This window comes from Schistocerca nitens, chromosome 2 (assembly GCF_023898315.1).
Source record: "Schistocerca nitens isolate TAMUIC-IGC-003100 chromosome 2, iqSchNite1.1, whole genome shotgun sequence".
In the NCBI taxonomy this organism is placed as follows: Eukaryota; Metazoa; Arthropoda; class Insecta; order Orthoptera; family Acrididae; genus Schistocerca; species Schistocerca nitens.
This window is the reverse complement of record NC_064615.1, coordinates 736,530,929-736,554,823: the sequence shown is the minus strand read 5'-3', so window position 1 is coordinate 736,554,823 and position 23,895 is coordinate 736,530,929. Positions and strand designations below refer to the sequence as shown.

The window sequence follows — 23,895 nt, the reverse complement described above, 5'->3', positions numbered from 1 at the left end:
CCTGTCCATTTCGCTTATCAGGATTTTCCACGTGTTCCTTTCTTCACTGATTGTGCAGGAAACCGTCTCATTCCCTATCGTATCAGTCCACCTAATTTTCAACATTATTCTGTAGCACCACACGTCCAATGCTTCAATTCTATTCTGTTCCGGTTGTCCCACAATCCATGTTTCATTACCACTCTAAGCTATGCTCCAAACGTACGTTCTCAGAAATTTCTTCCTTATATTATGGCCGATTTTTGGTACTATCAGACTTCTCTTGCCCAGGAAAGCCCTCTTTGCCTGTGCTAATTTGGTTTTTATGTCCGCGCTTCCGAAGTAGCAGAATTTTCTAACTTCCTCTACTTCGTGATCTCTAATTCTGATGTTAGATTTCTTGTTGTTCACATTTCTGCTACTTCTCATTACTTTCGTCTTTTTTCGATTTACTCTCAATGCATATTGTGTAATCATTAGACTGTTCATTCCATTCAACAGATCCTGTAATTCTTAATCACTGACACAGTGAATATAATCGACAAATCTTATCACAGATATCTTTTTACCCTGAATTTTGATCATATAATATTCACTAGGTACTACGACGATTTGTTTCAGTTAAGAAAGTTACTTGATGTCTTACTTTTATTGCGTAATAAATGCTGTAGTTTAACGACACGTAAGTAAGAACGTATCTATTTTACGGTGCGGCGCTAATGAACGAAAGCGTAGTCCCTCAATTCGTGTCCTTCACATCGAATCGCTGAGGCTGCTGCAACTGTAATTATCTGCATGGTGAAAACGATTGATTACCATTAATATTTGAAAGTTCGCGTGATGAATGTGACAAAGCCTACGTAACATTTTCCAGAAACTCGTTCAATAAAGTGACAGAAATCCAACGTAAAGTAATATTACTGTTCTGCTGAGTAGTTTTATTTCAACAGCTTTTTCCAGTTAAGTGAGAGCGTGGATTACCGTAAGAACAATAAACACTGTATATTGCACTATGAGGTAACTAGGAGGGAAGAGGGCGTTAGTCACAAAGTTGTAATTGTCACCTTGTCTGAATAAAGTAATGCACCTATTTTTTGTTTGTTTTCAGGCACATGTTAATACCCAAAGCTCTTTAACAAAATCGAGTTGGGACCCGACACCTCGTTTTGAGTCCTCTAGTTGTGTGGTCGGCTAAAGCGGTTCTGGTATTTAAACGTGTACCAGCAGTGCAGACATGGACCTAAAACAACAAATAAATTATGTGACTTTATTGTTTGAAGTGATAATTAAAACATTGTTTCTACCCCTCATAGAGAGTAGTTGTGTGCATTCTGGCTGCCTAATCACTTGTATTCTCCCAAAAAGCAAATATGGAATCAGTTTCATCGACAACACAGAATGTTTAAAAAATAATGATCTTATTGTGTTGTTTACTTACTGTTCATGAAATGTGAGCTGATCTTTCACCGCAGGAACGAAACAGCAACTGCGATAGTGAGCTAAAGCCGGTTACCCTGCTCTGAAAAAGGAAAATTTGGTTTCATCTGCCAGGAAGGATATTGCCAGTGTTTCCTTGCAAGCAAAATATGTTTTTCTTTTTGTAATAATAATAAGCGAATACTATTCAAGTCTTTCGGACCAACTAAATGTACAAATATCCTTGGAGAGCGCGCAATTGGAAAATGAAATGATCTCATTTTATCTGGACAGTAAAAAGCTGGTTTGGCAACTACAGAATTAAGAGATTTGCGATACGAGTTGATGGGATATCTATCCTAGTCACGGGATTTGACCTACTGCCACGTTTTGAAGAATTTGGTTTGAAAAATGTTTTGAGTTCGTTGAAAATATTATGTCAACAGTAGATGGATGATCACAATTCAGGGATGGAATCTACTTACTAGAAATATCGTAGACAACGTGCATTGACATAAAAGAGAACTAAGAACAGAGTTTGCCACTACCAGTAAGAGAACGTCCCACTTCCCCCTGGTTAAAGCGAGCAGGTAAATCAGTGCGATTTCCCCACTATATACACAAACGTGATAGTTAACTGCCTTTTACTATGCACACTGCGTACGCCTTTGGGCAGAACTAGAAATTTTAAAGTAGAAAATAATTGAGGTTTAAACGATGAAACGGAAATAGTACCGAACATCACGGAGTCCTAAGTTCCGGTTAATGTTAGCGTGCTTGGCACAAAATGAGGTTTGAACCATCTTACATGTAAATACTTTTGATTATAGTACATATTTTACAGGCTGTTCATGTAACGAAACACACAGTGTCTCACTGAAGGTCCGCAAGTAGTCCGATACCAGTGTGGCACAATATGTCTTTAAAAGCAAATCTTATGTAGCCGATGTCGACCTTTAGTCAGCAGAAATGAAAATCTTGAAAAAATCATGTACAATAACAGAGGACACCCGATAACAGAAAGGACTCTTCGTATTAATTTTTATTACCAATTCTGGATTTAATATAATTTATGCGTTTCGTGTGTGAAAAATACCTTTTACATTTCACAATACCATCAATAACTTTTTGGCTCCCGATTTCTTTTAGTCGTGGAGATGTTTTTTTATTTTGAATTTTGATGTGCCATTTTGAGTATACAGGCGAAATAGCGAAATTATTCGCTGGTTAGCAACGACGCCGGTTGCGCGTCAGAAGCTAACCATCCTGTTCCGTTTTCGTCTTCGAGAAACCACTGCACTCATCGTTAAAGAACGAATCCTGCCCATCCAGGAATGTGTGCGCCGGTGCCGTTCAAGATACTGTGACGCAATCAATATTTTCTGAATCGTCTCCATCATCTTAGTAGTTAGAAGAAACCTCATCAGAAAAACATAACCGCAAAGTCTTGTTATTGCAGCACGTAGACCTCTTAAAAACGAAGTATTTGTGACACAAGAAACTCTTGTGCTGTATTGTTAAAACTTTACTCGGGAAACTTCTGGCACGTGTACAATACAAATACATTTATTTTAATTTCGAATTTGCGGATAATATACAGACAGTGTTCGGTTTCTCCAGAAACAACACAAACAACGATTTTATAAGAGCCAACACATACTGTAGTAAATATATGTTTGTGCCACTACCTAGTGTTTGTGAACTAGAGATTAGTTGCCTTCTGTCAAGTGACTGGTTGTGTCGTGTGACAGAATTGAGTCTATGGCAGCAAGTCATGCCAGAAGCTCATATACGGCTCAAAGAGGTTCATCCCTGAGCTGAGTGGAGCGGACATCCTCAGGTAGAATGGCGACGTTTCGTTGTACGCTATCCAATCTTCCGTCAGCAGTGAACTCACTTCTGGTGTTGGATTGCTGAAACAAGAAGACCTGCCATTAAAGAGACATAACCACTGAGTAGACAGATAGCGCCTCGGAAGAAAATGCTTGGAAATGAATCATACGCATTTACCTTGGAAGTTCCTCATTGTTAACTGTGAAAATAACAAAAAATCACTGACATCATTACTAAAGTTGTCGACTCCCTAGCTCACCATTCACCTATTTTGAGATATCCTGCATATTCTAGAATTACAGGAACATTACCAACACCAATACCATATAGAGGAGACACACACACACCAACGTCGCATGCAGTTGCAACAGCCACACTAGTATTGTGTGCAGCGAGCTCCTTCACATCAGGCTCGACTATTTCACCTTATTTATCTCATTCGACTGACGAAGATGCATGTTACGCATCACACCGCAAGAAATGGAACCTTTCTTATGAACTATAATCCTGATATACATATCCCAAAAGTATCCCTATAGAAGAATCATAACTGAATTAAGTGGACTCATAAGATAAGGAATGAGCTGGTTCTTCGTAGAATTGATGAAAAAAGGAACATATGGAGAACAAGAAGAAGGGACGGTATGACAGGACTGTATTAAGACAAGTTTCGTGGTACTAGCGAGAGTTGTAGAGGGTAGAAACTGTGCGGAATGACTGAGATTGGAAAATCTACATCTACATGTATACTCCGCAAATCAGATTTAAGTGCGTGGCAGAGGGTTCATTGATCCACCTTCACAATTCTCTATTATTCCAATCTCGTATAGCGCGTGGAAAGAATGAACACCTCTATCTTTCTGTGCGAGCTCTGATTTCCCTTATTTTATCGTGGTGACCGTTCCGCCCTATGTAGGTCGGTGTCAACAAAATATTTTCGCATTCGGAGGAGAAAGTTGATGACTGGAATTTCGTGAGAAGATTCCGCCGCAACGAAAAACGCCTTTCTTTTAATGATTTCCAGCCCAAATCCTGTATCATTTCTGTGACACTCTCTCCCATATTTCGCGATAATACAAAACGTGCTGCCTTTCTTTGAACTTTTTCGATGTACTCCGTCAGTCCTATGTGGTAAGGTCCCACACCGTGCAGCAGTATTCTAATAGAGGACGGACAAGTGTAGTGTAGGCAATCTCCTTAGTAGGTGTGTTACATTTTCTAAGTGTCCTTCCAATAAAACGCAGCCTTTGGTTAGCCTTCGCAACAACATTTTTTATGTGTTCTTTCCAATTTAAGTTGTTCGTAATTATAATACCTAGGTATTTAGTTGAATTTACGGCTTTTAGATTAGACTGATTTATCGTGTAACCGAAGTTTACAACAAATTATTGAGGACTAGAGTACAATTGATCGCCTGAGGTGAAGAGGTTGGCCTATGAGAGGAATCCTTGGCAGGGCTCAGATAACGAAGAAAGTACCTGCCCTACGTAAACATACCCCAACTAATGCCTGGTAAAGACTCTGTCAGAATAAAATGCTTAGACCGTAACTTACATTCCCTACTGAAACATGAACTCCCTTTTGTAGCGTTTTTTCCCCATGCATTTTGCTCACAATCACCCACGTCCTAAATAACTCCAAGCTAGTCGGCGCCCTCCGATCCTCAGAATTCCTATCAAACGAGTTGATTCTGATATCACAGTAGAGGAGACTGAGCAGCATCTAGACACCAGCTCCGACTTAAAGATGTGCGGAGTTCTTTGTATCCGTAACAACTTCAGTCCCATATTCCTTATTCGCATTTCTTCTGAATACTGGTCGTTTTATTGCCGATAGTGTCCTCCTTCATATTTGCAGAAAATATGTTGACACCTCCCAGGTCCAGTCTTATCGTTGCCTGAAATGCATCACTTACATCTCATCCAAGACAGCAAAACACCTCTTGCCACAAATTCAAAACCAATCAACTGGTGAAACAATGTTTCAATGTTCAGCCCTCAGTGCTATTTAACACCTGCAATCAGTTCCACTCCACATGTTTCCACAAATGTAAAGAAAAGCAGCTTCTCATCAGACTCGAAATACATATCCCCATCTGCCACTTAGCAAAATGCTAGAGTTTCGGGCTTATACAACACAAAGTACGGAAAACCGACTAAAATTATATATTAGTAGCAGTGAGATTTTTGAGCTACAAAAAAAGTGTATTAGGAAAGGGTAGGCTATCGGAAAATGGAAGTGGTGCATTTCTTGTAGCAGACAAGAAAAACCGATTCCAAAAGATAGAAACTGAAGCTACCTGACAGTTGTTTGGATGGGACTACGTATCAAGGGTATACATAAATTAATAACTGGGTCCTTCTGTTGACCACCATACTTCCAGTTTTCCTACATGAAAGTCGTATATCAAGTCACATAGGTGGATGCAGTATTTTTTGACTTTCGAAAAGCATTTGAATCGACACCACATCAACGTTTATTGGCGAAAGCAGAAATGACTTCAGGCGTGGGTCAGGGATGTGAGTTGGGCCTCTCGTTGTTTATATTGTGTATTAATGATCTAGCAGACTTATACCTCTGATCTTCTCTTCAGTACTGCTGTGTCTACGCGTGTTACTGATATGTTTGCCTTTAAAAGTCCTGCGTGTTATACTGGAATTCATTTCATGGTCTCCATATGAGACGTAATGATGGATGTGATTTTGTGCTTTAACCCTAACCTATGAAGGTGGTCTGTGACTGAAACCGGTCGATATTTGGGTTTTAAATAAAAAAAAAAAACAGGTGATGGTCAAACATGGATAAAAAATGGTTCAAATGGCTCTGAGCACTATGGGACTCAACTGCTGAGGTCATTAGTCCCCTAGAACTTAGAACTAGTTAAACCTAACTAACCTAAGGACATCACAAACATTCATGCCCGGGGCAGGATTCGAACCTGCGACCGTAGCGGTCTTGCGGTTCCAGACTGCAGCGCCCTTAACCGCACGGCCACTTCGGCCGGCCGGTCAAACATGCATTGTATACAATATTAACAGCATCTTCAGACTTTTTTGCTGATTTTGTAGTTATGTATGAGAAATTATCAAATAAAAAGGCTGCAAAAATACCCAATAAGGCCTTGATAAGGCTTCAAAGTGCTTCGAACATTGGAAGATTGTTTTAAATATTGGGAAATACAAGATTGTGCACTTCACAAAAGTAGAAAAGCAGTAGCTTATGGCTACAGCAATAATAGTTCACAGCTCGAATCAGTAAACTTTTACAAATACCTAGGTGTAACACTTTGTAGAGAAGTAATACGAAATGATCACATAGGCTCAAGCGTAGGTAAATCAGATGGCAGACTTCGGTTTATAGGCAGGATACTCAGAAAATTCAGTCAGCCTACAAAAGGATACTGAACCTATACAAAGAAGCGTGGCATGAATGGTCGCACCTTTCTTGGAGTAACGAAAAAGGGCCACGGAAATGTCGAAAAGCCTGGATCGGCAGACTATTGAAAACGCCAATTATTCCCTGTAAGCCTGCTTACAAAGCTTCATGAACTGGTATTACGCAGAGATCCTAGAGACTGTCGACCAGACTGTCGACCGCCAAATAAGAAATCATTAAAAAAATGAAATTGAAAAAATTAAAAAAAAAAACACACATTTTTCGTCTTCTGCACTTCAAACATTAGGCTTTAGTCCGTCGCGGTGCCAAAGTCTTCATTGGCCTTTCCAGACTTCCTCAGCAAGCGGGTTACAGTTTCTAACTTTGTAAGGAAATCTGACACTGATCATTCTGTCTAGATGATCCTCCATTTTGTCTTGTTCTCTTCAATTTTAATTCTTGCAGTAAATATGTTCAATTTTTCCCTAATTCCATTGTTTCGTAATTTTTCTAGTCTGGTACATTCTTTCACAGCCCTAAGAAATCTCTTTTCATCTGTCTCGATCTCATTTTCTTGTCGTTTGTAAATATACACGATTCACTACCGTAGAGTAATGTGGGGACGCCTTTACTTTATGAAACCTCATTCGTATATTTTTGTGTTTTATATCTAATATCAGTTTATTGTTCCTCATATGTTTCCAAAGTTTGCTACTTTCTTGCCTATGTCCTTACCGTAGACGTATGTGATATCACATTCCAAATGATTCAAACGGCTACCTATTCTACAACGGTATTGCCTACCACTATGTTTGTTCTTAAGAAATCCAATCATATAAATGCCAATACCTTAGTTATCTTTGTCGGTATTGTAGATTTTGTATTGTGTATTGATTTAGAAGATAAATATTGTAGTCTTTGACTATTTTACTTAGAAGGTAAATTCCTTTTCCAGGTCGTTTTCTTTCCCTGTTGAGATTGTGACATCATCTGCCTAAGATACAAAATTGATAGTTGTCCCTATGTTTTCTAATACCTGCATGAAACTTGGTTTTCGTTTTACACAGTAATTCGTAATATACAGTGTGGTCAGAAATAGTCTGAAAAACTTCTAAGGATGTTCAAGATAGGCCCTACAGAAAAATAATTGTTAAGAAAAATTTGATACATTGCGCCGTTTTCGGTTTAATTAGCACAGAAGTTATATATATGTACAAGTCTTACCGCATGCCAGGCCGTATATATATGGCATGCGGTAAGACTTGTACATAATAACAGGGTATCCCACTCAAACCTCTCTGATTACAAGGACCTAGGAGAGAAAAAACACAGTAGATACGACAATGAAAAATGCACCACATTGTAGAGCATCTCAAAGAATTTATATTCCCGCGTCAGAAGTTCCAAGTATTGTCGCCAGAGTGCAGCATGGTCGCATGAAGTGAAAACTGGTGACTCCACAGCAGTGCACGCAAACAGTAGTGTGGTTTGCAGAAACAAAATCACCGGTTACTGTGCAAAGAAATTATCGTTGTGTGTTTGAATGTGATCCACCTGATGTGAAAACAATTAAGGAATGGTGTAGAAAGTTTCTGGCAACAGGGACTGTTCTTAAACATTCTGGCGGTGCACGTTACGGAGTTTCAGAGAGGACGGTGGAGGACACCAGACAAACGCTTCTCAGAAGCCCACATAAGTCAATTCTTCAAGCATCTAGGCACCTTGATGTACCTCGATCAACATGGCATCGTGTAGTCTACCAGCGTCTTCGTATGTGTGTTTACGAAGTGCGAATTCTGCCACATCTGACACCGAACGACAAACCATGGCGACAACAATTTGCTGCGGATGCAGAAATGATGCAGCGTATTGATATGGATGCCAGCTTCCTGGAAAGATGTTTATTCTCAAATGAGTCAACCTTTCATCTATCAGGGAGGGCTAATAGGCATAATGTTCGGATCTGGGGTTCGCAAAATCTGCACGTTGTCATTGAATATGTTCGTGATAGCCCTAAACTAAATGTCTGGTGCGGGCTAATGTATAACAGGATTGTTGGACAGTTCTTCTTTGCGGAGCAAACAGTGAATGGGTCAGTGTATGTGGACATGTTGGAGCAGTTTGTGTACTCTCAGATACAAGACTTGCAACCCAACATCTTTTTTCAACGAGAAGGAGCTCCGCTGCATTGGTCAATGGCTTTTCGCAAGTTCCTGGATAGGAAATTTCCCAATCGTTGGATCGGACGCGGAGGACCCATTGCCTGGCCATCACTTTCACCCGACATTACGCAGCTTGGTTTCTTCATGTAGGGATTGGTGAAGGACCGCGTGTATGCAAACAAAGTGGACGATATTCCTATGTTGCGAGATTGTATCACTAAGGAGATTGCAACAATAACAGAGGAAATGTTACATAGAGCTTGGCAAGAAATTGAATATAGACTCGATATTCTTCGTGCTACAAATGGTCCACAAGTAGAGGTGTATTGAAAATAAATAAATAAATTCTTTGAGATGCTCTACAATGTGGTGAATTTTTAGTGTCCTATCTACTGTGTTTTTTTTCTGGGTCTTTGAAATCAGGGCGGTTTAAGTGGGACACCCTGTATTTTGAACAGGATCCAATGTCCGGAAATTTCTACTCAATTGCATACTCTTCTCGCCACACTTACCGAACGGCTTTCTAGAAAGGGTGGAGGGGGGGGGGGTTACATTCACCGTCAGCAGGTGTGAATGTGGTGCTCCAAGGTGACGCCGCACCCCGAATTCGAAGAGGACGTACTGTATCGTATTGTAGACAACCTGTCAACGAGTACACGAGTAATGGCGCGTGCTATGATTGTCGCTCCCAGCATCATCTGGTATGTTGTAGATGACCAAAAACTACATCAATACCAACTCTAACACTCCGTACTACCTTTAACTCTCACAGACACGTGAATGAGGCTTGAACCAGATGAGAGGGATAGGACATGCCCATCACCACTTTGCTTCGACGTCTAGTGTTAATGGAAAACGTCGTTTTGTTTCCTGTAACAATCAAAATGATTTTTAAAGTGGACCTTAGGTAGGCCTTTCGACAGAAGTGTCCCAAATTAGTCTAGTGTGATATTCGGTTTAGCAAATGTATTAACAGAAATAGTAAAACATTAAAAATAATCAATACTGCAGCAATGACTCGAACGCTTCCATGACATAGGCTGTCCGCTACCGCCATGCAGCAGCGCTACTCAGCCGTTGTTGGACTACTGATTATTCTTAATGTTTTATTGTCCCTGTTAATAGATGTCGCTAAACCGAATATCACACTAGACAATTTAGGACACTTCTGTCGAAACGGCTTCATTAAGTTACACTTTAAAAATTATTTTGCTTGCAGTGAGAAACAAACCGTCATTTCCCGCTTTCACTAGACATCGCAGGTAAATAGTGATGGGCCTCATGTGTTTGGGCTGACCCCAGGTGCACATTTCAAACACAAAATTGCAAATATCTGCTAAAACACCAGAGAAAATCCACCCGACGACATACATATTAAAGAACGCTACATCCTTGTCTGAACTGCTGCTACCAGTTCTCCATTTATATGCAGCTTGGGTACTTTATTTCCTTATTGGTTTGTTAATGTATTGTTAAATGGAGTGGGTGCATCCAATGTGCTCTACAGTTTTTCCCTATTAACTGTATCAAACGCCTTTCCAGATCAACAAATGCTAAGTGGGTATCTCGTTTGAATTATGCACGTTTATCGTTCATCTGTATCGTCACAAATACTGCATGTGCTTTCAATGTTCTGCTACGGAAACGCATTTGCTCCCCACTTAATAACCACTGTGACATCACTTTTAATCTGCTGCTCAGGATGCTGGCGTTAGCTATGCACGCCGCGTCCAGAAAGCTAAGCACTTCAAAATTCTTGCAGTTACTTTTATCTCAGTTTTTAAACAGCAGTACAACTTTTGCTCGTTGCCATACTTTTGGTAAGACACTTCTTTTTCGAAACATACTGAATGTATTTGACAATCTTAGACGGAGAGAACTACACCGTATTTTAGGAGTTCATTGACAGTCCAGTCCACGCTGTAGCTTTTCTTATCTTCCATCCACTACCTCTTACATGCATAAATAGCCCACACCTTGCGAGTCTGAATATTCCAATTCTTCATTCCTGTCTGCCCGTCTACATATCAAAGCAATTTTTAGTGGTAGTGTTCACTTTGTACTTTTATTGTTTCTCTGTCTGCTTCATTAAGCATTTTCATTGTCTTACGTACTAGCGCTTTTCTTCCGTGGACATCACTTTCGATTACACTACGTAATGCACCATATAATAAATGAAACGATACATATATAATCCACTGGAAGACTTGAAGTCTATAGTACATTTAAAGAAAGTAAGTTATCGGTACTATATTATTACTTTAAGAACTTGTAAATTTCCAAATAAAAACTTACTCTGTTTTTGCGAAATTCGCCAACATGGCTGTCATTTGATCCCTTAGAATAGCTCCGTCTGCATTAGGGTCGAGAGATGATGATCCGAAGAGATATGTTATATCGTCTGCATGGGCAGCTCCTGAAAAATTATTTTTAAAGATGTAAAACGTTTATACAACTTGCCAGACGTTAGCAGCATTACGACTATAACGGCTCATGTTCTGTTACAGCAAAAAAACTTAATTATTTATCTATAAATATTATCTAATTGGCTCCGTGTCAGGCGATCCTTATCCTGATACAGAGCAACCACAACTGTTTGCTCCCTTTTTTGAAATAAACTTTTGAATGCTTGTTTCCACCAGGCATCTTCCACAAATTAATATTTCTAATTTCCTTTTAGCACCTTTATTCATATTGTTTCCATTATATAATGCTAGATAATTATTTTTGTGAATGAGTGGCGGACAAATACCTTAACTCGAAAGTGTTCGTTTGTGTGTGTGTGTGTGTGTGTGTGTGTGTGTGTGTGTGTGTGTGTGTGTTTGGTGTGTAAGACTGAGAGAGTGAGAGTGAGAGGAAAGGGCCAGAGGGGAGAGGCGAGGAATAGGAGATAGTCACTACAGAATGTTTTTTCCACGAAATTAAGAAAAACTTCTTGAAAGATCGTGCAGAATGCCCTGCGTTTTAGTCACTAGGCTTTCCGACCGGTTAATGATATCGTCTGCACTAGTGGTCGTCAAACGTTGTGATCAAAAGCAAATACTGACATTGTGGCGCGGTACCTCGGGCCGCATATGTACCAACCTTTTACTGGTGTGCAAAACTTAAGGACGAATGTAACTTCAGAATAGTGTGTCACTACTAAGTAACATACCTCGATGAAAGTCGGACCATAATTAGAACGAGTACTGAACAGAGGGTAATTGAAAGAAATACGCAATGACATGAACAGAGACACTTTTATTCAAAGACAAGAATTACACCGATGTTACCAAAATTTGTGATGGTTCCATGGACTCTTAAAAAGACAGGATATTGTCGTCAATTCGGTGTATGATCACCGCGAACTGCAGTAGACACTGTGCTAGGTGCTCCCATGTTGGCCACAAGGTTGGTAAGGAATTTCGGTTGACACTTGCCGGCTGGTCGTTGACGCATGTAGACGAGCTGCAATACGTCTATCCAACGCATCCCACACGTATTCCATCGGATTTAAGTCGGGGAAATGAGCCGGCCAGTCCATTCCCTGAATATCACCACGTTCCAAGAGTTCCTATACCAGCGCTGTTCAACTTAATCGTGCATTGTCATCCATAAAAATGAAGTCAGGGCCTAATGTACCCCTGAAAAGACGCGGCAATATCCCTGTGTGCATTACGTGTTGCTTCGTCATGACTTATGAGGGAACGTCCTTTATCACTACTCAGACTGAGTCTGCTCTCGTCCGAGAACAGCAAGCGACCCCACTGCTCGTTGGTCTAGTTCCTATGGTCTAGGCACTATTCCAAAATGCGCCACCGATGTGCGGGTGCCAACGGAAAGCAACGTGTTACTTGTAGGGGAAAGAAGCCACTGTGGAGCTTCAGACAACGTGCCTTACAGTCCTGTTAAGTGTGATTGCGATTACACCTAGAGTTCGCGATGGTCTCTTCTTTCCTGTTCCGCAATGTAGCGGTCACCTGCTGCTGCGTTTACCATAGCCACCACCTCCTCTCCTTCACACAGCTGTGCCTGTGGTTCGGAACGCTCCCCACGCACGTGAAACAATGCTGTGACCAGTACCACACTCCTGGGCACACTCATAACACGTCGTCCTTACCACAGTTCCTCATTCTTCCGCTTGTGAAGTCATCCAGATCTTGTCTCCGGGCCGTGTTGTAATGAGAGACACCACCACAGTGCTCTGTAACCTCTCGCTGATAGAAACACGCTGTCTTTTTTCCGTTCGTAGCCATCCACATTTGGTCACGATGACCTCATGCCACGTGACGTCCAGCTTTCTGTGCGCGACTGGGAGTCCTCTGGCAACATGCTCCCGCACTTTGAGTCATTTACAGTGAATTGTTAATATGTTATGTTACTGTATCTATCTCGTTATTAAGTTTCGCAGAGCAGTGTATTATTAGTTGGTAACATGTATAAATTAGTATGTAGACCAGCCGTAGTAATGGCCCGATTAGTTGGCCACGGAGTACTGGCGGTTAAAAGTTGTCACCATTCGGAAAACTTCCTGTCGATTGTCCTCTATTTCAGATTGCTGCCACCCCCAGCGACTCCAAAGTTACGAAACTGTAATTGCCTCGTATAGTGTCGTTGTGCCCTCTGTGTGAGAGGATTATTAACTGATAAACAACAATAACTGCGCTTATACTTAAACGCATTATGAAACATGAGATGCGATCACAGCTGTTCACTAAATGTTTTGAATGTCATTTTTTTTTCTATTAACTGCATTCTATCTAGACAGCATTAATTCAATTTCGAATTTCTCGCTACAAGTACGTCCCGAATTTGAAGATGTAAGGCATGTTCACAAATCCATGTTACTCCCATGTAAAAGTTTATACCATAGCAGCTGATCGGTATGAGCCGTGTACGCCTTTGAGATGTCAGTACGGGAAGACAAAAAAATGAAGCATTTCTCCGTCTGACATCCACTAACTACGCAGTGGCCTCGCTACTCCTCATCCCCTAAGATAAGTGGCCATATTTTCTTAGCTCACCGCCGAATTCACCAACGTCAATTAAAATTAAGCACATCTTAAAATATTCAGTCTCTGTCGGTCCATTATAGCCAAGAGACATCGGCTGGTGCGTACTTCTCAATTGAATAAACTTTCTCAACAGGCGTATACTTCAGGTTATTTTATTTTATTTCGAACACAACCAGTATCGGCAATTCATTTTGCCATATTCACGTCCCATACGCTTTTTTCAAATCAACGACCTTATCGCCTATAGCGCCATATAACTGGATACCGTGAATCCCAATCACTATCCAACTGATTCATACGAAAGGGTGACACCAGCAGCGATTGGGATTCACGGTATCCAGTTTTATGATGCTATACGATAAGCTCGTTGATACGAAAAAAGCATATGGGCCTGAATTTCCGAAACTGGTTGCGTTCGAAATACAATAAAATAACGTAAAGTATACGGCTGTTGGTAAAATTTATTGAATTGAGAAGTCTTAAAATATTATTCTCTCTGTAAGTATTTCTGTTTGTAACTGAGCAGCTCTTAATCTTGGTTGATGTTTTCGAAATCGGCTGTTAATTGCTAGATACATATTATTATAAAATACAGCTGAGAACCGCGGCCAGCAGAAATACTTAAAACGTGTCGCATGCGGCCTGCGGGGCGCAGTTTGACCACCACCGGTCTAGACGTAGGGGGGTAGTTACCTGAGCAGACACTGGAATGTGTTACATGGAAACAACAAAATTATACCGTCCTGTGCATAATTTTAAATTAGAGATTATTACGTTGAACTACGGTGTGTCTCACATTGCTATTGAGGCATGTCTGCAGTTCGCAAGATACCTGTATGTGCACGGGTAAGTTCGGCAGCTGCCGTTTGACGTCTCGGCGCGCTTTTCCTCATTTGAACAGAAACTAAGGCGCAAAGCGATTAAATTAAACTTCCCTTTATTTACAGCAGGTGGGGACGTCCGTCTGCGGGAAGTGCAACCTATCACCTCCTAAACACATTGTCTAAGAGCCGTTGAACTTAACTGAAACTTTTAAAATCAAAAGCCGAATACTGTATTTTAACTATTCACGAGTATGGGATTTGTTTGCTTTTATCTTTTAAACAAGCTTGAAAGATAAAAATCGCATGGATATAGATATGGAGAACGGGATGCCATTCGGGTATCTTACCATCAAATATACCTTATAATAATGGCGCGTTGTCGGTACGTGCCCTCGCATTGTTTTGTATTAAATACCGATTGGTATGTTCTTAAGTTGTTACTTCTCTGAATGGAAGTTGCAGTATTTTGTTCAACTAGTGTTGTGCTCTACGAAAACCACGGTTCAATAGGTTTGGGTGCACTACATAAATGACGTAGTAGACAGTAGGATTACTGGTAGTACTGGTAGCATAGGTAGGAAGGAAACATAAAAGAACGTATAAGAGAGGAACTGGGAACTGATGACTTCTCTTTGTTTTTCTGGTTGTTTGTTTGTTTGATTGTTTTACACATAATTAGAACCGCATATCATTCAGTGCTAGTCTTGTATATTCTATAGCCCTACAGAATATAAATTACATTTCATATGTAATAAAAATTCCTTGATCAAGTAAATGGCGCTTTTATTAACCAAATCAACAAATTTTAAGGCAAGTGCAGTTTACATACACAACCGTAAAAAAATATACAGGGCGGGACGGATAAACTACACATTGGATTACAAAATGAGTTGTTCGTTCTTCGTCTCGAAGGGCGACATCCAATGAATTACAGTCCACCACCTTCACCACTCACATGGCGTGGGAGGGGGTCAGCTTTTAAATACTCAATAGGAAATCCCAAGTTTTTCTGCAGATTCGGATTCTCTGCGAAAAATACGGAAGTTTTGCACACAACAATTTTATAGTTGTGTGATAGATGGCACTGTAATCTATACAAATCAAAATGGGTTGCATTCCTTTGAAGCATCATAGTGTCTCAGGAAATTACCCAACACTTTAGGAATCCCAAATTGGTACAAGGGCGGTGTTCTTACATTCTGTAACGTAAAACACAGCAGTGTTTCATAACAAGCCAGCGTGATTCTTCAGACCACAGTACGATGTCGACATTATTGGCGTAATTACTTTTACAGATGGCACTAAAGTGGAAAGATGTTAGAACTGTCCATTGGTTTGTTTATCGATGCAATAACAACCACGTCTAGTGTTACCTAGGAACAGCGACGTGGACATGGTAGTGTTTAGTTCCCTCTGGGGTGCCTTTTTAATGTGAGTCCCAATGCCTCTCACCATAGGGTAGCTGGTTTAGGGTGAGTCCCCATGCCTCTTACTGTCGTGGTGCTTCTTTTAAGGCTTCTTTTAAGTGAGTCCCTCTGCCTCTCACTATCGGGGTGCTTGTTTTAGGTTATTCCCTCTGCGTCTCGCCATTGTTTTCAGTGTGTCCCCGTGCCACTCACAAACCTTCATGTTTTACTGAACAAATGTTCCTAACCGTGCCCATCTGCTGCAATAGATACCTTAAATACAATTCTACGTCTCAAGGTATCTCTCCGCTAATGTTTGCACATTTAGTGATAACTCGCTGCCACACATTTGTAGGGTTGTTAGTACTTCAATGTAACAATTCTCTTTTAGCGTCCCGCACAGGAAAAAATCGGGAGGCGTAAATTCGACCATTCACTTTACCATCTTTGAAGTGTGGGACAAACGCACTGCACCAAACATTGACACTCTTGGGGCGTCTAAGCTCGACTTCCCATAACCAGTGCCCAATAACGCATATTATGATGAGTCACGTGATTACGATTCCCAAACGTTACTTCATTAGGGAGAAGTATCTCTGAATCAAAATCATCATTGGCTGCTAGTTCTTGTTGTATCCGATTACAAACGTTCAAGTGGCTCTAAAAGTCGCCTCCCTGTAGGACTTGATGCAAAAATAGCTGATATAGGTGGTATTTGTGATCATGCAGTATGCTCAGCACACTTCGTCGAGAAATTGCTGCACCTCCTGTGATTTGCCGCCAACTAATGTGAGGATATGCATCAGTTACAGTTAAAACATCCACTGCGGCATTTTCCTTCATTGCAGACTGTGGGAAGGTTATTCGTGTGGGTTGAACACTTCCCGTTGCAAAAACAGTTGGATAATACTGCGAAATGTCGTTGCAGAAGGAATATTACTCTCAGAGAATAGGTTCGCATATCCCCGACGAGCTCCTCTTAAGTGCCCGTTTGACGCAAAGTACAAAACAATTGTATCTACTCTCTTTGTAGTCGTCAACATCGTTGCACACCTAGGAAGAGATGTTTGCGGAGCGAATGTTTGCAGTGAAGTGAACCGGGACAGCTCCCCTCCGCCGTTTCCTTGTCCGACATTCGCGATGAGGCCAGAGTCGCGTTCGACACAAAGGAACTACATCGTTGCACGTAGAGGTGTTGCACCTACAGAGAGAGGCCGACCAGGAACTGTGAGGTGTGTTCGCCGTCGCGTATCACAGACGGTTATTTGAATGGTACAAAATGTATCACTGATTATGGTTAACATATAAAATATTTCCCTATGCCTTTTGAACGGTTTGTAACCCATTTTGACTGTTGTTGATTACAGCGCCATCCATCACGAAATTGGCGGTTCCTATTGAAGAGTTCAACGTTGATCCCCTTCCCACCCCCTAGGGATGGGGCAGGAGGGTCGAGTTTAGTGTCGAGACGAACAACTTCTATCAAAAACGTTTTTCATCCGGGTTGTACTGTCCCACCCTCTACGTAATTATTGTTGTTATTTTGTAAACAATAGAAAGTTCTTCATCATGATCAAAGGCAAGAGTTTCCTGTTATTACTGATACATGCGAAAGTAGTTTATGAATAACAAAAAAAATGGTTCAAATGGCTCTGAGCACTATGGGAATTAACATCTTAGGTCATCAGTCCCCTAGAACTTAGAACTCCTTAAACCTAACTAACCTAAGGACATCACACACATCCATGCCCGAGGCAGGATTCGAACCTGCGACCGTAGCGGTCGCGCGGTTCCAGACTGAAGCGCCTAGAACCGCTTGGCCACTTCGGCCGGCATGAATAACAGAAACATGGTTTTTATATAACTTCGACGAAGTATCGAAATGATGATCGACTTTTTTTTTCGGGGGGAAATTGCGTTTTTAACGCAACAAGATGATGACTGTGTATTGTTTTCTTTATTTTAGCTAAAACATCCCTTTCCGAGGCTGCTCCTGACCCGTTTAGTTCAATCTAGGTTTCCTCAACTTCTTTTATCTAGCCGGGTCCAGTCTGAAATTTCTTTACTAAACTGTATAACGTCGAATCATCAGAAACACATAACCCCGGAAATAGTTGAATGAGGGCAGAATTATTTCCACGTACATGCCCGTTCTTACACATTTCATCACAAGAAAAGATTGTGATATTTTTGGACAGTGGAAGCTTGAGTAGTACCCAAACATATGCTTATTCGAATTTTTCTATATGTTGTCCTGACTCATTCTTCACACTAGTAATATGATGAGCCACTTAATAGAATTATAAAGCTCAACCTCATAATAATACATGTTCATTGATGTTTATATGTTCTCAATCATTTACATTTAGGTCGTGCAAATTTTTGGAAGGTTGTATTTGACACGCCATTATAACGAGTAAAAGTAATTTCTCTTATTAATAATTTTTGATCGGACTCTTAACTGTTATATGCATTAAACTAAGGAAAGTGGAAGTGAAACAGCTTAGTACAAGTTTCCTCATCGAAAGTAAGCATACTCAAATATGAACAAATTACTGATAACATGATTAAGGTAGCATTCCGAACAGGACAGGCAACATTCAGAGTATTAGTTTAACCTTTAGTGAAACTTTTATCACGTGTATAGTAAACACTATTCCGCTCTATACGGGCACAATTTTCATGGATCCAACCCTTGCAAATGTGACACTGAATTCACTTTTCTTCGAAGATTTCAATCGTTATACAATATTTGTTTATCGTTTATCACTGAATGTTTCCGGAAAATAGGTTTTATGGTCATCTCTTCGTCTTCCCGTATAGCCTTAAGTCTATCCACGAATACACGTCGTGGACCTGTATATTTCTTATTCGCTCCGCTGATTGTCATTTCAGTAAGGCTGCTTCTTCTGCTACGACTTTCTTCATGTTATTTTCATCCCATTTACGTCATGACTTCTCTGTGTCTGCCTGTTAGGGGAAAAAACAGTAATGCTCAAGTTTTTATGCTATCTGTTTTGCCTGGTACAGCCTGAAATTGCTTTGTCCGATGCAATTTGAACGTACCGCTGCGGTAGTTATCGTTCCCACTGTTAGTATTTGTCACGACATACAATACGGATAATAATATCAGTTGTTTCTGAAGATATAATAAAAATGCAATTTTTCTTTGCGGCAAGCAAAACGCAACACTTCAAAGTTAAATTTGTGTATTGAAAAAAATTACTATTGTCAAGATTAAAAGTCGCGAGGTGTTGCTTCTCCGCAGTTCACACCGCGGTGGCGCTTTCGGTGCTTCCACTAGGGCTAGAGAGTAAAAACACCTTTTGTCCTATACAGTCTGCTGTCCGACGCAATCTGACACCCCCTGTACCACACTGAATGGAAGCTACATACAACAACTAAGGAAAGAAAGAGTACACTTAATCACGCAATAAACGGGGCACAAATACTTCTTGTTAACCGATATGCCACTCGTCGCTATGTCCGAGTAACTGACCCACGGCGTTATGCAATGATTGGAGACCGCCTTCTGATGCTCTGATTCTCACTCAACTCCAGAGGAAGCGTTAGTATCGCACTCGAAACTTCCTGTATTCTGAACCGAACACCACCCTTTTGTGGCGTCTGGCTGGATACTCTCTAGCAGACCGAATCATTACCTGTTTACATTATACTAACTTCGATTGCTTAATAATTATTTTAATTTTGATTGTACTGTGATTTCAGTGTTTTTTCCTTGGTTTTCTTGGTTCTATCACGAGTCTATTTGAACGAGATCCACTTTTGATTGAAGAAACCAAAGCAAGTGTTCCTGCGTTCCATAAGTGTCACTACAAAGGTCTTAGACCTTTCCTCGTCCTTCGGCTTCAAAAAAATTCGATACAATCTTGTACTCTTCTTTTTATCGCTTTTTCGCCTTCATATCTCTTGTAGAACATTTTTTGTTTTAAGTTCATGGGGTCTCTGCAGTGAATGAAATACTAAATGAGGGGGCAAAAATCTCAAAAGTCACTGATAGTATTCCTTAGCCAGCAAGGGCAGTACATGTAATTTGAAATTAAATAGGTGCAAAATTAAATAGGTGCGAGTCAAACTGGAAACACAACAAGCGGGTTACTATTTTATTCATGTGAAGAAGCAGTACGATAACCTACTGAAAGTTTTGGACAGTTGTATTATGAACAATATGTATTCATTAAATAAGGACTTTTACCTGGTCCGCCAGGGAACTGACTTATGGGTCCATTGTAGGCAAACTGGTAGTAGTAGACGGGCAGCGGGGAGTAGCGAGCCATACTCCTGATGACTGTGTCCACACCCTCCACAAAGAAGAGGTGCGAGTCAAACTGGAAAGCACAACGAGCGGGTTAACTTGTAAAAAAAAAAAAAAAAAAAAAAAAAAAAAAAAAAAAACTGGGGCAATGAAGAGGTTACAGCTAACAGGAAAATGCTGATTTAGCTTAATATTATACGAAATTTCTTGGAACAAGAGAAAAATATCACAACTAAAGCCATGAAAAAGTCAGTCCCTGAAATACGGGTACATATTTATAGACGAAGAGCAAATAACTGGCACTTTTGTGTGCCTGGAATAATAATATTACTGAATTGCTCCTACTGAAAGCAAATTTATTATTTTAAACTCTAGGTCCATAACATTTTTGAAGAGTTTATAGTGTACTAAGATATAAGGGTATTAAAGAAAGTGTCGGATATTTTGAGAGATGGTAATAACTATTGAAACAAGAACAAAAGTTCAACAAAAATGGGTTCTAAAATGCATACCTCAAGAACTATGACTAATTCATATTCTGTACTATGAAACACATCTCTTCTACTGAAAGCTCTCTGCTTTCCTTATTTTGGGAAGAGATAATGAGGACTATGACAAGAAAAAAATGTTAGCTAAACATGAGCTCTAAAATGCATTCCCTTAGGGCTACGGACACTGCTTCATTTTCGCTACTGGGAAGCACATCTCTTCCATTGACCAAGTACTCATAGTTTTTAAGATATCTTTTGTATCCCATGTTTACTGGATATTTCTTTCTAATTGTGATCCATACTACTTCATCCTAAAACATGGGAAACAAAGAGCTTGCTGTGAAGATTTCGCACCATCAAAGATGAACAAGAGCTCACAGCTCTTAAGGTATTCATTTTAGAGCCCATATTTATTGGACTTTTTCTCTTGTCTTCATGGTTACTGTCACATCTCAAAATATTTGACACTTTTTTCAACATCCTGTATAGCATGTCATGAAGCTTTTCACAAGGTTTCAGTTCCAATACGCATTTAAAAGGAACATCTGTGGCAGATAAACGCACACAATCCGATGAATCAAGATGATGATGGTTAGCATCAAAACAATTACGTTATTCTCTTGTATTTCACGTATCTTTTTTGTTTCTCTTGACTCAAAGTAAGTTGACTAGAGAAAGTATATTACCATATTTTATAATCAATTAAAGACGTCTATATCAGTTAATATTGGTGTTTGATATTAGGTTTGATTATAGCCAATGACATATTTTTGTGGCGAAACGAGTATTCAACTGGCTTGCTTTTTCAAATATTCGTCATGTCAGAACATATGTGCAGATGGGCAAGCTGCGTTTTGAATACTGTGCTTCAGTATCAGATATGATAGTGTTGTGTGCAGCGTGGAGGGTTCAGTGGGCGTGACTCACCAAGGCGGTGGTGTAGTTGTTCTGCAGCGTGATGGCGCTGTCGTTGAAGTAGAACTGACTGACGAGCCTCGCAGCGCTCAGCTGCTCCGGCCTCGTCGGCAGGCGGATGTCACAGGCCACTATCTCCTCAAAGTTCTCGTTCAGGTCGTCCACTTGCTCTTGTGTGGACAACACTCCGCCCGCTGTAGTCAAACAAAACCGCTTTTATTACTTAAAAGTGCACAAAGTTCTGAAGTGGTAGAAACTTACAGCAAGACATGACAAATACTGTGGCACTTCACGTGCGCAGATAATCTTATTTTTCTAAGCCTTCTCTCGCTATCATTGTGTGCATTATCTAACAATGGATTAGAATCACTTTAGATTGATGTAACTTCTTGTCCTAATATTTACTCCAGGGTTTTGTTTGTAACGAATCTCACAGTTACTCTTTGTTTCCTTACACGACACTCCTCCCCGAAAATTAAAGGATCTTTGAGACTCACGAAGAAACGATGCATCAGGACGAATAGCAAAAATTTATTGTTAATGTGTTTCTTTCCAATATCAGACGGAGGAGTCAGCAAGCAAAGAAGGCAGAGAAAGAACACAACTAGTTTCGAATTCCTGTTCTTTTAATGCGTTGAGATACTTGAAAATTTGTGCCAGACAGGGAAACGTACCCGGATTTCCTGCTAATAGAGAACAGTCGCCTTAAGCGTTAGGATGTCTGAGCTCGCCTCCGGGCCTGACTAAAACTTCCACTGTCTCTCACGCTCCCACTTATGTTTTTAGAACAGTAATACCGGAGGCTTTCCCACGCAATATGTGTGAACAGCACCACTAGAGGAATGGAGTCGGCGGTGGACCGCGGCTTACCAGGCCATACATTTCTTATGCACTCTCTGACTAAGACAATCCGGACACCACTACGTGCGTCAGGAGTGGCAGACCCGCCAATGTAAATGGAGGCGAGGACTACAGCAAAATGCATCGGTAGAAGATCTCATTGCCTTCGAAACTGGATTAGTCAGTGAGTAACAAATCCGTCAGGGGCATTTCAGTCCATCTACAGCTGCCCAAGTAAGACTTCTGTTGAAGCGATTATGATATGAAAACGAGAAGAAACAGCCACAACTGATCCAAGACCAGGCAGATCTCATGTAATGACGGGTTGGTTGGATGGTTGTAAAGAATCGCGTGAGAGTTCTGAAATGTTGCCAGCAGCCCAGAAAACACAATGACTGTGCGTAAGAAGATCAAAATAATGGGATATAATGGTCGGGAAGCTCCTTGTAAGTTACGTATTTCTGCAACAGATACTAGGTGACGCTTTAGGTGATGCAAAAGCGACGCCATTGGACAGTGCGTGACTCGAAATGAGTGATTTGGAATGATTACTCGCGCTATACCCTGTGGTAACCCGACTGAAGATTTTGAGTTTGGCAAATGCCTGTACAACGTTACCTGCCTTAATATGTAGTGCCGACAGCGAATTAAGGAGGAGGTGATATAACGATCTGGAGGTATTATTCGTGGTTAGGTTGCGGTCTCTTACTGCGCGTAAGAAAACGCAAAATACAGGTGCATATAAACACGTTTTCCTTCACTGTACGCTGCGTACACTACAGAAACACTTTCAGAGACGATAAATGTTTGTATCAGAATGAGAATGCAGCCTTTCATAAAGCAGCACCTATGAGGCAGTGGTTTGTGAACAATCACATTCCTGAAATTGACTGGTCTGGCCAGAGTCCCATCCTCATCCCACTGGAACGCCTTTGGGATCACTTGGAAAGTCGACTTTGCTCCAGACACAGCGTCTAACATCAATGAAAGCCATCATGAAGGCGAAGAGTGGACGCACCCCAAACTAATCTGTTCTAACAGGTGTCCAGATACCTTTTATAATATGGCATACATAGAGTGAATTAGATCTCCTGACATGTTATCAGTTGAGCTATGACACGTAATGATATCATGTAGTCTTCAGAAATCATAGGTTATTTCATATCCTAACACCGCTGATCATTCCCATACATCCACTCATTACATTTAATTCATCACTCTATCGTTCACAGGCGATGAGGATGTGGAAAGAATTTTTAGTTCTAGGGTGAACAGGTTAAACAGAGTAGAACATAAACTATCGGGGAACGTAACAGAATTGATATCTTGTCCTTCTTTACGCAAATGAACTTTAGTGTTTCAGACAATTAAATGGGGCAAAGGT

General features: G+C 40.6%; 1 protein-coding gene across 1 annotated transcript in view; it reads right to left on the bottom strand.

Moving 5' to 3' along the window:
- Positions 1-2,960: 2,960 nt before the first annotated feature.
- Positions 2,961-23,895, bottom strand: part of LOC126234597 (esterase FE4-like) — an 89,314-nt gene continuing 68,379 nt past the window's right edge. Inside the window, exons 8-11 of the mRNA XM_049943313.1 lie at positions 21,684-21,865; positions 20,206-20,338; positions 11,061-11,181; positions 2,961-3,308 (exon numbers count right to left, since the gene is read on the bottom strand). Of these exons, the coding sequence (XP_049799270.1) occupies positions 3,155-3,308; positions 11,061-11,181; positions 20,206-20,338; positions 21,684-21,865 (590 nt within the window). The 3' untranslated portion in view covers positions 2,961-3,154. The remainder of the gene's footprint in view (positions 3,309-11,060; positions 11,182-20,205; positions 20,339-21,683; positions 21,866-23,895) is intronic.